At 50.4% G+C, this 17,384-nt stretch overlaps 7 protein-coding genes across 7 annotated transcripts; 6 read left to right on the top strand and 1 right to left on the bottom strand.

Moving 5' to 3' along the window:
- Positions 1 to 86: 86 nt before the first annotated feature.
- Positions 87 to 1,576, bottom strand: N7508_002356 (COP9 signalosome complex subunit 6; the record flags this gene model as incomplete). Its single annotated transcript, XM_058460422.1, has 3 exons — positions 87 to 538; positions 605 to 1,084; positions 1,147 to 1,576. 3 exons carry the CDS (start codon positions 1,574 to 1,576, stop codon positions 87 to 89), a joined length of 1,362 nt encoding a protein of 453 aa, XP_058323954.1.
- Positions 1,577 to 1,609: 33 nt separating this feature from the next.
- Positions 1,610 to 3,559, top strand: N7508_002357 (uncharacterized protein; the record flags this gene model as incomplete). Its single annotated transcript, XM_058460423.1, has 1 exon — positions 1,610 to 3,559. One exon carries the CDS (start codon positions 1,610 to 1,612, stop codon positions 3,557 to 3,559), a length of 1,950 nt encoding a protein of 649 aa, XP_058323955.1.
- A 255-nt stretch (positions 3,560 to 3,814) lies between these two features.
- Positions 3,815 to 4,823, top strand: N7508_002358 (DNA-directed RNA polymerase III subunit C31; the record flags this gene model as incomplete). Its single annotated transcript, XM_058460424.1, has 3 exons — positions 3,815 to 3,928; positions 4,106 to 4,352; positions 4,432 to 4,823. The coding sequence occupies 3 exons, from the start codon at positions 3,815 to 3,817 to the stop codon at positions 4,821 to 4,823; spliced, it is 753 nt and encodes a 250-aa protein (XP_058323956.1).
- A 350-nt stretch (positions 4,824 to 5,173) lies between these two features.
- Positions 5,174 to 7,282, top strand: tah18 (NAPDH-dependent diflavin reductase; the record flags this gene model as incomplete). Its single annotated transcript, XM_058460425.1, has 4 exons — positions 5,174 to 5,329; positions 5,400 to 5,575; positions 5,625 to 5,723; positions 5,791 to 7,282. 4 exons carry the CDS (start codon positions 5,174 to 5,176, stop codon positions 7,280 to 7,282), a joined length of 1,923 nt encoding a protein of 640 aa, XP_058323957.1.
- A 1,051-nt stretch (positions 7,283 to 8,333) lies between these two features.
- Positions 8,334 to 9,300, top strand: N7508_002360 (electron transfer flavoprotein subunit beta/FixA family protein; the record flags this gene model as incomplete). The annotated part of the gene is made up of 3 exons (XM_058460426.1): positions 8,334 to 8,384; positions 8,515 to 9,163; positions 9,218 to 9,300. 3 exons carry the CDS (start codon positions 8,334 to 8,336, stop codon positions 9,298 to 9,300), a joined length of 783 nt encoding a protein of 260 aa, XP_058323958.1.
- Positions 9,301 to 9,820: 520 nt separating this feature from the next.
- N7508_002361 (uncharacterized protein) lies at positions 9,821 to 12,211 on the top strand (the record flags this gene model as incomplete). Its single annotated transcript, XM_058460427.1, has 3 exons — positions 9,821 to 10,713; positions 10,759 to 11,319; positions 11,407 to 12,211. 3 exons carry the CDS (start codon positions 9,821 to 9,823, stop codon positions 12,209 to 12,211), a joined length of 2,259 nt encoding a protein of 752 aa, XP_058323959.1.
- Positions 12,212 to 14,406: 2,195 nt separating this feature from the next.
- N7508_002362 (uncharacterized protein) lies at positions 14,407 to 16,548 on the top strand (the record flags this gene model as incomplete). The annotated part of the gene is made up of 1 exon (XM_058460428.1): positions 14,407 to 16,548. The coding sequence occupies one exon, from the start codon at positions 14,407 to 14,409 to the stop codon at positions 16,546 to 16,548; it is 2,142 nt and encodes a 713-aa protein (XP_058323960.1).
- Between the last annotated feature and the right edge of the window lie 836 nt (positions 16,549 to 17,384).

Genomic DNA, 17,384 nt, shown 5'->3' on the forward strand with positions numbered 1-17,384 from the left:
CTAGGTACCATTTGCATGAAATATCTATTGAAAGATCAAGAAAGAAGGAGCAGAATAAAAAGTGGTTCAGATCATACCATGTCATATCACGAGTACATCTCATTATCCGCAATTCCCTGGTTGGAACCAGGGACAAAGAGCTGGTCGGTGAAGCCTCGCTGGATCAAGGGATTCTTGCGTGCCGAGGATACCTGTCGTGCACCCTGGACGATTGCAGTCTTGCGGCCTAGTTCGCGTAGGGCTTTGACATTTTCGCCTAGTTGGCCTAAGAGCGAGACTAGAAGCACGTCGTTGCTCTGCGAGAGGACTTCGGCGGCGAAGGTGCTTTCTTCTGCTGGGGTGAGGAGGGAGAGGTTTGAGAGGACGGAGTTAATGTGGCGTAGGATTGGGTGCGACAGTTTGGTGGCGGATGTGCTTTCTTTTGACTCGTCTAAGACAAAGTCTGATTCTGAGAGAGTCGAGATATATGATTTGATGAGGGAGATGCGGGTTTCAAGGGTGCGGACTGCGTTGAGACGAGTCGTCAGGCTTGAGATTACTGTATAAAATGTATTAGTCAATGGAATCCAGACAGGCAATTGTACTCTTGCGCTGGAAGACTTACACTCTTCTTCCTCCTGTGTGAGCTCAACCTGCGAGCTTGGTTTCTTGCCGTCGGACTCTGTCTGCTGCGCCTGTTTGCTCGATTCTTGGGTTGGGAGGACATTCATAGAGGCAGTCGTGGAGCCTTGCACAATAGTATCGATGCCAATCATTTCGGATTCCCCAGTCTCCACTGAGTATGGCAATTCCCGGAATTTAATGTTCAGCACTGGCTCCTCGCCATCAACTTGCATGTCCTTGCTGGCATCTTGCGTATTCTCGCCCTCGTGGACACTCTCGTAGACGGTTAGAGGAAGCTTGCCTCCATTCGAATTGGCGCCTTGGACCTCGGTAGGGTGGAAGGTAAGGAAGACGGCGGATTCATTGTAGTCCTGGAGGATCTGTCGGTGGAGAGGGAGCTGAGCGGCAGTTGGACCGGTGGCTGGTGACGTTGACCACCATCCGACCAGGTCGAGAGCTGGGTCTTTGTGCACATCCTTGACTGTCGGATTGTAAGTCTATACTTCTAGAAAGCAGCTGGGTAGTCCGACGGGGAACACTCACATTGCTGTAGGCGCTCTTCGAACCATGATGCCGGTAGAATGGTTTCATTGTTGAGCCCGCAGGTAACGGGGCATTCGAATGCATGCTCTAGTGTGATCTCACGACCATTCTGCTGTCCGAGAAGACCACCAATGATTGGACCTCGCTGCTGCCGGGCGGCATGCCGAGTAATCTGGTCGGAGATAGTGAGGAGAACAAGCGGGTGAAGCTGGATATGGAGGCCAGAGTCGGATGACTTCTGCGAGACTGTAGATGGCTCCATTTTTGTAGGTGAATTCAAGTCCAGGCAAATGAAGCGTTCGTAAATGACGGAGTAGTAGTAGATAGAGCGGGATGCGGTCATGTTTGGTTCGTTTGGCCACGGCTCGGGCGGTGAGCTTCCCCCGCGATCAACAAGCTCGAGATCAATCAGGTGCGCGTTTCTTTCCATTTCGTGACTGGCGTGAGAGTTGGCTGAATCAAGATGTCTATTCCTTCGACGTTTGATGCGGTCAAATCGCATCTGGCTCAAGTGCAACAAAATCCATCGACGGCGTTGGATGTTGCACTCATCGAGAAGTTGCAGCTGCAGCTGATTGAATCGACTGACACTTTGGTGCCTGCCACACTTTTATCACAGATCTCAGCTCTTTTGCCTGTTCTGCAAGAAGACCCTACACCGCTCACCACCTTAGGTATCAAAGCGACCACATATTTCAGCTTCACCGATCTCCAATCCGTCGATCCTCCGATCAACCTTGTCGCTGGCTTCAAGGCTCCGTCACCACCAATCAATCTTCTCGCCCTATCGCTATTAGCCAAAGCCGGAAAATCCACAAGTGAAGCTGCGATAGTTGCAGGGGAACCTGAGTTGGTTGCTTCGCTCGTTGAAGTATGGCTCTCCACCTCGTCAACTGAAGTCGCGCAAGCTGCACTTCAAACATTATGGGCACTCTTGGAGATCGACGCTGCTAGCAATCTGGAAAATGGAGAACGCGAGTCCACCGCTGAGCATGCTCAGGCAGGACAAGGCCTGATGTGGAGAAGAGTGTTCAAGGATAAAGATGTCTATGGGCTGTTGTTTGGGCTCTGCAGCCTACAGAATGATGCGCCAGGAGAGCTGTCTAAGCGCGAAAGGACTATCGCACAGGGAAGGCTTCTGGCACTCTTGGAGAAAGCTGGAAAGCTTCGCTGGGACATGATATCCACTGCACAAATTCCAGAAATCGAGACCAAATACAAGAGCACTAGCATCTTGCACTTTGCAACTTGTCAGATGACCCAAGAGAGCGACGTTCTGATGCACATGACACTTCTCAGCTTCTTCCGTGAGCTTTTGGATATCGAAGCTCCAGGTCTCCATGCTCGCAGCTATGTGCACTCAGCTTCGACATTCTCTTCCCCAGCTCTTGACTTTCTGGTAGCACAAAAGTTGCATTCAAAGGTGCTTAGCTATTATCTCGATGACTCTAAACTGGATCCCGTTGATTTGATCTACCTATCTGGTCCAATCATGGCATATGTCTCGCGGTATGCAGAGCTGTACCCGAACCACTTATTGCAGAGTCCTGCTACCGTCCTCGACGGGATTGTATCGACCATCAACAGATCGCTCGTCATTCCTGCCACGCAATGGGCACACGGCGAAACCCCTACAGGTCACTTGGCTGTTCTAGCCTCACTTCCTCGAGTGCTTCTCGTGGAGGCAGGCAAGCATGGCGCCAACCCTGTTCTAGCCATTCCCACAGATCCCGCAAATGCTGAAGCCTTGGATGTTTTGGCAAAGATATTCCACGGGCCCCAACGAACACAGACGCCTGATTCGATGGATTTGAACACATCTGGTCAAACCCCAACCGACTGGGAACATGAAGCAGCCGCGGCGCGCATCCTCTACTTCCTCTACCTCAATCAACACCCTACCTTCTGGACCTCTGTGGTAGCCATTGCCGATATTCTCGTCATGAAGGACATTGCGTTGTCAGCAATCACTTTCATGAGGGCCATAGCTACAGCCAACTGGAAACCCTCTCCCCCAGCATCCTCCCACGGCAGCTCTTCTCGGTTCCAGCTACCTTCTGAAGAAAGTCTAGGAGAGCTATCCCCGGCTACTAGTGGATTCTTCCCCTCATCTGGTGCATGGGCAGTTCTTACCCCACCGGCACTTACGACACTGCTACCTTATCTCTTCAAACCACCCCGCTCATATGCAGACTTCGTCGGAGGTGGTGCGGGTGATTCCCAGAGTGTTGTTTGGAAAGTGGCCACAGCTAAACATGATGTTCTTGTAGCACTACTGAATCGACTGCGTGAAAGTGGAGGTCAGATTGAAGGATTTGACGATATCATGCGAACCTTGCAACAGCGGGTGGATGAAGGACCTTGGGGTCCAGTGCAATCTGGCGGAACCCAAGTGCTGACAGCTGAACGATGATTCGAGAATGTATTAAGAACTTATGACAATAATCCCTAGTGTAGCGTGAAAATGACATGTAAATGTATTCAACGCACTTCCAGATCTGTAAAGATCGGCATTTTGTTATCTTAGCGCGGGGAAAGGCTTCGGGCAATTGCCAACGCTAACACCCTTTTAGGTGGGCGGTATAGAAACCTATTTTTCTGCTAGAGTCATGACATCCGACAACCGATACAACTCAATTATAATCACCACAATTCCTCTTGTACCAACATGTCCCGCCGTGGGGGTGGTGGGCCAAAAGGCAGGAAGCCGCCAGGCACAGAATTCACTTGGGATGCCGACCCTGGAGGCGAGCCAGACACAGCTCCACAACCTTTATATCCCGTACGTCCCTTCTTAACGCTGTCTAGACGTTCCTACGTTCCTCCAATTTGCACCTACAACTCTTCAATTATGTTTTACCTGAGCGTTCCCCTGGTCTTCATCTTATGAAACCCCCCTCTAAACCTCCATGTGTGCTTTCACCTGAGCCTTGGCATTTTTTGACCGTTTGCTTCGCAGAAATACACCGTTCCATTCGCGCGCAAATTGAGCACCGCGGAACAGACGCAGGTTGACTATTACCGGCACCTGCGCGAGAGCCACCATGATGGTCCATACTACTCCGTGCTTGATGCTGCCTCTTCGTCTGCAAAAAAGGGTAGCGCCGCACGCGCGAACTTCGACCCGTTCCATGGCATGCCCACCTACTCTGGTCGCTATCAGCGGAAGCGGCGCACTCTTCCAAAGATTGTTGGACGTGAATATGGTATGTCTTCTCTGGACTTGATATTCTTCATTGTGGTTAGAGTTGCAGATTGCTAATTGCGCATCCTTGGATTAAACAGTTTTGAAATTCTTCCCCCGCGACCTTTGGAAAACCCTCCAGCCAAGCTTCCGACCAGATGCGGTGATAGATGGCTACCAAGCTCAGACAGCGACTGGAGTCAAGCGCGGCTTCGAAGATGAGGAGGACGAAGCCGAGGGTGGACCCTCCAAGCGCAAAGCCACTGGCGATGACGACGACGATGAAGGTGAGGGCGAGTTGGAAGAGAATGTTTTGCTTGATGAAGATGAAGAACAAGACGCAGAAGAGATGGACGACAACTTCTCCGAGGACGATGACGAGATGGGTGGTGATTACAATGCCGAGCAGTATTTCGACGATGGTGGAGATGAGATGGGCGATGATGGCTTTGGTGATGGTGGTGGCGGCGGCGGCGATGAAGATACCTACTGAAAAGCAGACTCAAGATACCCTTTCTATTTCAACTTAACATTTCGCTCTTCAGCGGTTCGATGCTTTGGTTATGCAATGTCATGGCTTTGCACTGGCATGTGCTATGAATCAATGTCCACGAAACACTCCATTACGCTTTGTAAAAAGTAATCTCAATTTAGCCTGTTCCAACATCTGATCTAACCGCATAGTACTTGGATGCGAGTGTACACATCGAACTATAACATCCGAGCGATCTCGGCCAACGCGGATGACGTCAGCCACCCCTCGGCGAGATCGGCCCCAACTCCGAATTTTGGAGGGGCAACACGCGCCGGAACAAATGTGGCATTTCAACACCAACGCGCAATATGGGCGACAGCCAGCCAGTTCCGCTAGAACGGTCTGTTCTCATCCTATATGGCTCTGAAACTGGCAACGCGCAGGAGGTCGCCGAGGAATTGGGTGCCCTGACAGAGCGGCTTCGTTTTGCGACGCATGTGTCTGAATTGAATCAATATAAGCCAGTGTGTACTTCCCCTGAGAACCAACGCTTTTTTGGGAGGGATTGTGGTTTCTGACGATGTTGATTCATAGAATGCGCTTTTCTCGTACACGCTCACAATATTTGTGGCCTCGACTACTGGACAAGGCGATTTACCGGCTAATGCGAGATTGTTCTGGAAGTCGCTTTTGCTGAAGAAGCTGCCTCCAACATTCTTGAAGGGAATCAATTTTGCTTGTTTTGGATTGGGGGATAGCTCTTATCCTAAGTATGAATACTTCCACGCGTTGATGAGCTCGCGTGGCTGATGGTTACAGGTTCAATTGGGCAATTCGAAAGCTCTATAAACGACTGCTACAGCTCGGTGCAAACGAGATTTATCCCACAGGCGAAGCAGATCAGCAACATCCAGAAGGGTCGGTCATATATTCTATTCAGGTGCTTGTGATATGTTCGTGACTAACCTTGTTTTATCAACTACAGACTCGAGGCTACATTCCTACCATGGATGACCGATTTCCGAAAGCAATTGTTGGATAGACACCCTTTACCGGAAGGACAGTATCCCATTTCAGACGATGTACAGCTACCACCAAAATGGACGTTGCAAGAAAAGGAAGGAAGTGCTTTCGTCCCAGCACCCAAGCCGGTCGACAATGAACAACAAACATACTCAGATGAATACCCGGGGTTACATCATCTCGACCATGACTTACGCCCTATCCCACATACTCTATCAGCAACATTAACGGAGAACTGTCGAGTGACTCCGCAAAAGCATTGGCAGGATGTGCGTCATGTTACCCTGACCGTCACAGAATCCGTATCCTATGTCCCAGGAGACATGATTGCAATCACACCGAAGACCTCTCCAACAGATGTCCAAACATTCATTGATCTGATGGGTTGGAACGATCAAGCAGATAAACCCATATCTCTCGTTCCAACAGGAGATATTCCGGCTCCACCTCCAATCCCCGATCTCGACTCATACCCCAACCTTACGCTCCGTGCTCTCCTCATAGATTATCTCGATATCAAAGGGATACCTCGCAGATCATTCTTTTCCACCATTGCACACTACACCACTGATGAAATGCACAAAGAACGGTTATTAGAACTCACAAACCCAGAGTATCTCGATGAGCTATGGGACTACACTACGCGACCACGACGGAGTATTCTTGAGATTCTAGATGAGTTCCACACAGTGAAGATCCCATGGCAGCATGCGGTCTCTGTGCTTCCGGTCATGCGCGCACGGCAGTTCAGTATCGCGAGTGGCGGAAGCCGTAAGAAGACTGCTGATGGCAAGACACAATTTGAACTTCTCATTGCCATTGTCAAATACCAAACAGTGATCAAGAGAATCCGCGAGGGTGTTTGCACCACGTACCTCTCCGTACTCCGGCCGGGTAGTACACTGAAGGTCCAACTCCAACCTGGCGGTCTAAATTCCTCAATACAACAGCTTACTGCAGCAACGGTACTCATTGGACCGGGCACAGGGATTGCACCTTTGCGCTCTATGCTCTGGGAAAAGGCAGCGCTTGTTCAAGCCTTCCGCGATCAAAATCCCGGCGTCAACCCTCCCATTGGACCAACCGTCCTACTCTACGGTGGACGAAATCGAGAATCAGACTTCTTCTTCGAGAACGACTGGACAGAACTCAGCAAGATCATCCCCCTCAAAGTCCTCACTGCGTTCTCGCGTGACCAGCAGCGCAAGGTATACGTGCAGGATACTGTTCGAGAGAACTTCCCACTTTTCTTCAGTCTTCTCCACGATATGAAGGGATCTGTTTATATCTGTGGTTCGTCTGGACGCATGCCTCAGGCTGTGCGGGAAGCTCTCATTGAGGCGTTCCAGCATGGAGGCGCTCCCGTGCCTGGGCAGCCTTTTACCCGGGCACAGGCTGAAGAGTATTTGATTGGGATGGAGCAGATTGGAAGGTATAAACAGGAGACGTGGTGATGAGTACATATTTAGCTCTGTAGCGTTGATATCGAGGCCAATACATATGCACATGTATTGAGTTGCAAGCATGTGATCGGTGTTTTTCTTGAAACATGTTCCCCGGGCAAGACTCACAGATAGATTATTCCTTGCCTTGACCTTGAGATGTTCTCCTATTAGGCATTACTTTATCTTAATGTGCCGTGATAACGGTTGAGGCGGTCGTGCATCACAGTCAACTTTCCTACCAGTAGAACGTGCCGGGAGCACTCGGTGGAGAGCTATATTCGTTTTGGCATTACCAACTGACTCTGCTTTCACTGACTGTTGTAGATACTATTGCTGTACGCCATGCATCTTCCTGTAATCACGCTTAAGATGTCCTTTGACACCGCAGAAATAGCACCGGCGGTTCTTCTTCGTCACATTGAGGTCGATACCGTCAGGTCCGTTGCTTATTGTCTTTTTTGTGAGTGTGTTTCGCGAATGTCTTTGGCGATAAACCAGGTTCGCCCTGACCTACTTAGACTTAAATTGATTGAGCTTACCCCAAGTAACGGTCTATCTCATTCAATCGCCCGTATGCGGTCTCGTGGTCTCGTGGTTCCGGTTGTTTAGACGTATGTCTCTTGATCCACTCCGCTCTCACGTCGTTTCGCGCGTTACCAGCATGACAGCTAAGAAGATGTAGTCACAATCAGGCAACGGATCATCCAGTCAATTGTTCAAGTCGGAGAGACGAATTGAGTAGCTGTTGAAGGTCTCCCGTTCCCCTGCTTACATCGCATGAAGACACCAATTCGCTCCCCACCAAAATTCCTCCATTGTTACAAGTATAACGCCTTAGTTTGACAACAATATAGAAGATGCAATAGTTACCACATGTAGAATCAGCGGTATAACAGGCTGTATGGTTAACCTCGGCAGGGCTAGTGGTGCGACGAGGGTTAAACTCGGGCCGCGTCGGCGTTTTTGATTTCTTGGCACTCCGTCACCGCAGTCGACACTTTCGCTCTCCGGACCCCAACTCTCCTACAACGCAGGAATTGCTACTTTCCAATTCTACACAATGAGCGGTCTACGGATATTGGTCCCTGTCAAGCGGGTTATTGACTATGCGGTTAGTTTGCGGCCTCTCCCTTGAATATTCCCCTCCAAACAGAACTCCGAACGACCAATCCTCAGGTTGTACCTCCACAACGGTGCAGACCTCCACATTTCCAGCCAGCTAACATACATCTCCACTACAGATCAAGCCTCGCATCAACAAGGCCCAGACCGGCGTCGAAACAGCCGGTGTCAAGCACTCTCTGAACCCATTCGACGAGCTCTCAATCGAAGAGGCCGTTCGTCTGCGCGAGCGCAAGGGCCCCATCAAGGTTGAAGATATCATCGCGCTTTCCGCCGGCGGACCTAAGACCCCCGATGTCCTGCGAACAGCCATGGCAATGGGTGCTGACCGTGCATTCCACATCGACGTACCGGAGAAGGGCGATGGCGGCCCGGAGCCGCTGACCATTGCCAAGATGCTGCGCGCTGTTGTCGAGAAGGAGAACATCAACCTCGTCCTCCTGGGCAAGCAGGCTATTGATGGTGACCAGGGTCAGACTGGCCAGATGCTTGCTGGTCTGCTTGGCTGGCCCCAGGCTACCCAGGCTAGCAAGGTCGAGATTAAGGATGATGCTGGCACTGTTGAGGTTACCCATGAGGTTGATGGTGGTATTGAGACACTCCGTGCTAAGCTTCCCATGATTATCACTACGGATCTGCGTTTGAATGAGCCTCGTTATGCCAGTCTGCCTAACATCATGAAGGCTAAGAAGAAGCCTCTTGAGAAGAAGACGCTGGCTGATTTTGGTGTTGAGGATACGCGGAGGTTGAAGACTCTCCAGGTTACCGGTATGTTTTTTTGGCGCTCCTGCCTGGTTGGATTGTGCTAATTTCATTGTGCAGAGCCCCCACCACGAAAGGGTGGCGGCAAGGTCGAGGATGTCGACGGCCTTGTCTCCAAGCTGAAGGAGCTTGGTGCTCTCTAAATGGGCTATTATACTTGAATTTGTTGTCTTTCTATACCATTTGAATGTGAATGTCTCATTATACCTGTATTGTCTGCTCTGTAAAGAGGTGAATTTGGTTGTGTCCATGCACTACATGCTCTATTGTAGGTTCTATTCATGGGTATTATTCTATTGTCCAGTCCTCTTCCAGCACTAGGAGAGTATGAGTCATGCGATGCTTCCTGGTGGTAAATTGAAGTGAGATGTTTGATGTAAGTGAGATGTTTGATGTCTGCAAGACCCAGCCGTTTCTTTTTGGCTCCCTCCTCTTCTTCTTTCCCACAATTCTCTTTCCATCTTTTGCATCCATCCTTGCGATATTATTTTTCTGATATCCATTCTGCTTCGACACCTTCGGGTCTAGCTCACCACCTAGGATCTGGTGACCTATACCCCTGTTCCTTTTCCGCTTGTTCATCCCCGTCACTGCACTGCTGACTCTCGCCAATCTAAAAGTAAGAAACTTCGTGCTTTCTTATACTCTCTCAGCACTGCCAGAATGAACGGCAACAACCCAGAACCCTCCTTGATGGGTTTCCCCGCAGAGATGCGTCTGTTGATCGCAGACATCCTGCAAGCTGAAGATCCACCAAGCATCTTCAATCTCGCTGCAGTCAACCGCAACTTGTACATCGAAACAAACAGGTACCGGTTCCGCGACATCCAACTGAATTTGGTCACTCGCAAGAAACTGGCCGAGGACCTCTGGAAGGAAATCCTGCAACGCAATGACGCCTTTTCGTCTGTTCAGCGGCTCACCATCCAAGGATTTCTGCCTCCGATTCAAGATGAAAGGGTCAAGAAGATGACAGTAGTGCCATGGTCTAGCGCAGAAGACCGTGACAACATCAACGAGTTGACCAGCCGCGAGGAATTTAACGACCAAAACTTCGACGGCAAACCCCATTGGAAACCACGTCCCGAATACAACGCCTGGCCAGCTTTGCCAGAGTTTGTATATCGGCTGCTCGGTCTCAAGGATCTTGTTTGGAGCTCCCTAACCTTGTTTCCTCCGCCCTTGCTCAACGTTCTCAACAAGAAATTCCACCAGACAAATCTGACCACATGCAAGCTGCACATTCTGACTTACAATCTGCCGCGTTACGTCCAACAGTCCGAGCAGCGTTGTGACACCAACTGGTACGAATACCATCTCGCGACTTCCCCTTGCTTGTCCAGCATTGTTCTCTCCGTGGAACAACAGCGCGACGTCCGCAGGCTGAGTCAGGATGACAAGATGATGCTTTACGAACTGGCAACCAGGTTAGCCCCCAACCTAACCAAAGTCAACATCATGGATGTCTCCTCGGAGTTACCTTGCCGCTTGAACGCCGTTCCACGCCCCATTGTCTCCCAGAGCCTCAAGAGGAATCCACTACAAGGCTTGAGCCTGTCCGCCCGTGACCCTTGGTGATGGACCAAACAGGCTGATTTCAGCAACCTCCGAGTTCTTCAGCTGTGGCAGGCCAACGAAGGAACGCTTCAGAACGCAGGCTCCCGTGATTATCCTGCTTTGGGCTCGCTGGCGCTGCAACCAAACAGTGAAGTTGAAGAAGAACTGGTTAGACGGTTCGTTTGCTCCCTCCCCCTCCTGAACAGTCTCCATCTGTGCGGGAAATACTCTGAGGAAACTTTCCAAGCAATCCTGGACTGCCACGGTCAATCGCTCCGCAAGCTCTGTCTCGTCCCGGTCACTTTGTACGACGAATTCAACTACCACAGGATCACGCTCGAGCTTTTGAAGTTGATTCGAACCCACTGCCCAAACATCCAGGATCTTCGTGTGCCCACCATTCGCAGCGCAGGGGGAAGAGAGGAATGCGACCTCTACCGCGCTCTCGGTGAATTCCCCAAGGTCACCAACCTCACTCTGGAGCTGCAGCAATGCGACGAAATTCCTGATATGGATCCCGGAGTGTTCAGAGACTTCGTTGAAAGAGATCGTCGGCGTGAGCTGAACATCAGACAATTTTTCACTAACATTGCCGTAGACGAAAGGTTGGTTTGTGAAATCTTCTTATTCATCGCCGGCAATTTTTCCCGATTGCGATGACTCAGAATTGGATTTGACACCTCCTTGCGCAGCGTCCATCCAGAACGGAACTACAAAATTAACCGCCAAATCACCAGGTTCATGAGCCGCCAGTACGTTGCCTTCCGTTGCGATGGCGACAGAGTCGTCGTGCGTGAAATTGGAGTTAAGTCCCGCAAAATAAAGGAACATGAGAGCCCATGTTTGTTGGGTACGTATTTTGCAGAGCGCGGCTACATTGGTTTCTTCGGCGTCTTCCCTCAGCCGGAGGTCATCAAAACCAAAGATCAGATGACGGAAAATGAAATTGAACGTGCTATTCGCAACTTGAAGCTTGATTTTGCATCCGACAGCGGCGGCAGATGGGAGGATGAGCCCAAGGAGAGGCTCATCAAAGAGCAGCTAATCCGTGAGTTCAAGCGGCTCCACCCCGGCTTGTATGAATGGAGTGAAGCACACGATGCGGCCGAAGCACGCAAGGAGGAAGCCAAGAAGCGAGCAGCAGAACAGGAGAAACGACGATTCAACAAGTGGACACGCGAGAACCCCAAAGCATACCAGGACTATCTTCGGGCTCGGCGTGAAGCCAAGCTGAAAAAGAAGCTTGAAGAGAAGAAGGCTGCAAAGGAAGCTAAAGAGGAGGCCAAGCGGAAGGCTGAGGCGCATGCCCGACACATGGCCAACCCGAACAGAGATTGGGGTGATGATTCGCTCGATGGCAAGAATACCTGGAACAGATGGCCTGTTTCCAATGTGCCCAAGCTTGACCCCAAGATGGCTGGTGACTGGTGGAACAAGTGGTACAGTTTCCCTTTGACTGACCTCCCGCCTGAGAAGCTTTACGATTCGCCGTATTAATTGCAACGACGAATGGTGGCGGTGGGTGCTGGTGACGACTGTGTTTGCAAGTTTCCCAGGTCAACGCTTGGGTAACTTTCACTTGAAGATTGAACAGACTTTCGACATGACATGAAAATCATGATTTGATACGACAGTACGGCATTGATACCCCAGCAAGGATTTGATACGACAGGAAGGATTTCACACAGCAATGACAACGACAATTGGCGATGATGGTATAGTGATGTGCAAGGTGAACCCATGGACATCTAAACCCACAAAAATATGAACAATGGCAAGGCATGGACATTGACAGTGATTGACATACGTGAACTGGACGTTTGGTGGATGGTGAGATGGAAATACGGTGGATGATGATGCACGGCGGCTTCGGCAACCAGCAAGGTGAACTTGAAAGGAGAGAAGATGCACCTTTCACGGATAATTAGTGCCCAAGCAGGGTATCTGGACAGCACAGACTGGGGTTTTTTTTCCACAGGCAGTGGCCGAAGAAGACGAAACAGAGGACCAGACATCTGCACTGTTCCCCCCTTGGGCCCTAGGAAAAGAGAATCGTTTAGAGACTGAATTACTCAGGCTATCTACTAGGATATCTAGCTGTGAATCATTCTCAGAAGTTGTTGTCCCTGTGAATAACTTAGAAAATACAAGTAAATAGAAAATAAATGTACAGTACAGTAATTAGGATCCACTGTACTGCACCAGAGTGGCTCAGCCTAGTGGTTTAATCTATCTGCGAAGATCCAGATCTAGGATCCCTCATCCGGCCGAAATCAACCAATCAGATATGGCCAAACCCAAATTCAAATCCGACTCTCAGGTCTTGTCAGCATTTCAAGCCCACGGCCAGAACAAGGCTGCGACTAGTGAGTGGAATTACAAAGACAGGATCAAATAGAGTTGCCTTTTTAGTGCAAGCGCATAAACATGTCTTGATGGACTATGAGATCAACAAAAAGCAACAACAGAATGCCCCTGTTTAACTTAAATCCAGCGCGCACATTCAGGGATCCACCACACTATGTGTTGGCATCTCAGCTGAGAAAAATTAATATGAACACTAATTAATATGAGTCTTATATTAGCATTAATTTGCAGGGAAGCCGAGCTGACGGATTCTGTGTTTAGTGAGTAGCGTGGTCGATCTCAGCTGAGCTGTCATAGGGATCCACTGAGGCTTGGAGATGAAGCACCCCGGATCGAGAAATTCACGAGATTACCCTAAGTTAATAATAATAAACATTGTGTTTCAGGCTCCACTGTGACGAAGTGTAGATGTGGCCGCGGAGAATTCTTTCCAGATTACCCGAAGGTTTGCGACGCGTACGAGTCGGCTTTGGTTCGTCTAATTGTCGGGGTTAGGTGGGGTGTGATCTATCGCAGACAATGGGGATTATCGGATTATCTGCCGGACTGGTCATTTCTGTGAGGTCTGAATTTGGAATATACGATGCAAGAACAGCATAGAAGAGATATGTAGTATTTGTAAAAGTTGAACTAAGTCAATAGTGCACATATACAGATAGGGCAGCCCTGAAGCGGAGCCCTGGTACGATGATGACATCGCCCCTCCCAACCATGGAACAACCAGATTACTTCTAACGTCTGTTCGAGACCTTCAAGTCTGCGCCACTCGGTTCTCCGGCCTGAATCCGCCTGATCCGAGTTTAAAACTTCAGGCCCTGCCTGATTTTTTCTCAATTTCCTTTGGACCTACAGTTTCCGCGTGGATAGCTTCGGATCCCTGCGTAGAGTTTCTAGGTAAGCCGTCACAGCCTGCATTCCTACCTTTCTGCACTTCTTCAGTACTTCGCCTCCGTGGCGCTCTATCGAAAGCCTCTCGACTTATTGACATCTGCACATTTACGACCTGAATATGTATTAACTTGGTCTTAGTCGTTCTCATATACCGAACCCGTTGATCGGCAGTCGCATTCCTCTTCGCGCATTCCTCAGTCGCAACGCGGATCCTACCGGATTCATCCAACATCCCTGTCTGATAATCCCGTACATTCCAGATCGCTTTAAGAATCTACCGAGATCAATGCGTGCCGTGAACAGCACAACTGCCGATAGTGTCCGTGTATAGATCTCACCTCGATTTCCTGCGCTGAGCGCATTACCACTTATCTTTTGTCATCTGTTTCCCCTCACCATAGCGTCATCGCATTTGCCCACTCGCATCATCCATCATGGCTCCAGGTCGGTGGGAGAAGACGAAGAGCTACTCCAAAAAAGGCTTCGACAAAGCATGGGACACAGTCGATAAACTCGGTGGTCCCGTCAATCGCCTCTCGAACAGATTAGGCGCCGAAGCATTCTGGCCCATGACAATCGACAAGGAAAGCGACAAGGCAGCGCGCATCCTACGCAGCTTCTGCACAGATGGCTTCTACGCCCCCGAATCGAACGTCCGAACCGACGAAAATGGCAAGATCAATCGCCCCAAGGGCAAGCAACAGCGCGTTCTCAAGAAGATCCCAGCCAAGGTTCTGCGCAACGCCAAGGGTATTGCCATATTCACAACCATGCGCACCGGTCTGTGGATGAGTGGCTCCGGTGGCAGTGGCGTGCTACTCGGTCGCATCCCCGAGACTGGCGAATGGAGTCCGCCTTCCGGTATCATGTTACACACGGCCGGGATTGGCTTCCTTGCGGGTGTGGATATCTATGATTGTGTGGTAATCATCAACACATATGAGGCTCTGGAGGGCTTCAAGACCTTGCGTTGCACTCTTGGTGGCGAGCTGAGTGTCGCCGCTGGCCCTGTTGGTGCTGGTGGCGTTCTCGAGTCTGAGGTGCACAAGCGCCAGTCTCCCATTTGGACATATATGAAGAGTAAGGGCTTATATGCGGGTGTGGCTGTTGACGGTACTATCATTATTGAGCGTACGGACGAGAACGAACGCTTTTACGGCGAACGCCTTTCTGTCAACGAGATTCTTGCCGGCAAGGTCCGGCATCCGCCTTACGAGCTTGAAACACTCATGCAGACCATTAAAGCGGCCCAAGGTGACTCAGATGTGAATGAGGACGCTCTTCTTCCGCCCGGTGAAACACCTGGTGACCTGGAGATATCGGAGGATGGTACCTCCTTTGGTGTACCGGCTCAAGACGACCCGGACCCATACGGCGTGAAAGCATTGGAGGCTGAGGGCCTTTTTATCCGGGAAGCCGGCACGAAGGTGAGGCCAACCCATGATACCTTCGAGTTCCGGCCGAACCCTGGCAGCCCTATCTTTGCTACGTTCTCGCGCCGCAGCATGGATAGTTCGCCGCGGAACAGCTGGCGCGCTAGTATGCAGAGCCACAAGAGTAACAGGAGCTATGTCAGCGTCGACCGTGGCACGCAAACCGATAACGCCTCTCCAACTGCGCCTACGTCGGTGAGCCGTGCTTCGTCCCCTCGCAGTGCCAAGGACTTGGCTGCTCCGTCAATGAACTGGTATGAGGATCCAGCCAGCTGGGATGCAGTGCCGCTGAACGGATACGATGAGCTTAAGAGCGAGGATGATAAGGCCAAGTCGAACGGAGAAGGAAAGCAAGCTGAGAACGACGTCGACGAAGATGAATATATCGAGGTTCACGAGGTCAACAACGCTATCGTCACTCCGCGTGAGAGTATCCATTCATCCCCCAAGAAAGCGGAAGAGCAGAGCGACACCGAAGCCAAGCGTCTCTCGCCCAGCTTCATCCGTGCTCGTCTCGTGAACATTCCAGCCCGCGTTCCCCCTGCTCTGCCTCCTCGCCACCCACAGCACGTCTGGGGCTCTGGATCCAGCCGTGATTCGACCTCGCCTACCGCCCTCTCGCACTCCAGCCACAACACCTCTCCCACCGATGTCGCCGAGGGTGAGTCCGGCGACATCCCATCTTCCCCAAAGAAGCTCCAGACCGCCACCGCCATCCCAACCGTCGTCGATGACGATGAGTTCGTCGACACCGCCGAGTTCCCCGCTGCCAGCGGCGACGAGTTCGAGGATCCCACTATCACTCCCGAATACCACACGGTGAAGAGCACCTCAGACGCCGAACGCAAAGAGTCAACCGAAACCGTGTCCCCCTCAAAGCAGGAAACCGAAAAGTCCGAAAATCACCTCGACGTGAGCGTCTCTCCGGGCCCCCAGAAGTCTCCCGAAGTCGACTCCAAGCTCGGTGCCACAGTCGACGATACCCCCGATGTGGAAGAAACCCTTGACAAGATCGAAGCCAAGTACGATACCATGGAAGGCGAGCCATCTTCCAAGGTTTCTCATGTCGACCAAGGCGAAGCTGAGGAGTCGCCCGGTGGCACTCAGGTCGATAGTACCTTGCCCCATGCTCGCGCTGAGTAAATCAGCAACTCATAACCAGATTTTGATTTGACTGCACAACTCATATCGCCCTTCCCTCATATACACATCTCGTATATACCCTCCACCATGATACCTCGTCTATACGCATCTGACTCGTCAAGAGTTTAACCCAATCCTGCCCTTTCATCTTTCCTTCTCTCCAAAAAATGGCTTTCCTTTTTGTTCTTCGTCTATCTCATCTCATGGATTTTATTTTAGCGTGTTGCATTTCAGCGTGTGGAGGATCTTCTTGGTCTTTGGTTACTGGTTTTGGTTTGGTTTCGGTTCGGTTTGGTGGGGAGTCTTTGGTCTCTTTGACGAGGGGATTTTTGACTTGGTCGCATTATATCCTGATTTTTGGTACTTTCAATACACTCTTTTGGATCGTTATTTTATATATCTTTTTAATGGATTGTGAGTGGGTGGATGTTTGGCCGTTGTAATTACCTCCAGCTTTCTGGCTGAAATTGATGCTTCGGAGCCCGGTCTATTAGGCAGACACAAATTTTGGGAATCACAATGTATCCTAATCACCAATTCTTGTCTTGATTTTAGCTTTCACCTATGGTGCATAATTCCTGCACCTGGGGCTCTTCGTTATGTGGAAGTCGGGACAATCCTGCGTTCTTATCACAAGGTTTTCGTGGGATAGATAGCCCTAAGTAGATGCATGTCTTGTCCTAAAAGCACATGAGTTTTCAGTTTGTTAGAAGAAGCTTGGTCAATCTCATCAAAAGTGATATCCTCAAAGCTAAGCTGCTTGGAATTTTATGCCGGGGAGCATTGTTCCTTATGACTAGGACTTCACTCCCCAATGACGAATTGTCTCGTCATGC

This window comes from Penicillium antarcticum, assembly GCF_028974205.1.
Source record: "Penicillium antarcticum strain IBT 31339 chromosome Unknown utg000002l_segment0_segment0, whole genome shotgun sequence".
NCBI classification, from domain to species: Eukaryota; Fungi; Ascomycota; class Eurotiomycetes; order Eurotiales; family Aspergillaceae; genus Penicillium; species Penicillium antarcticum.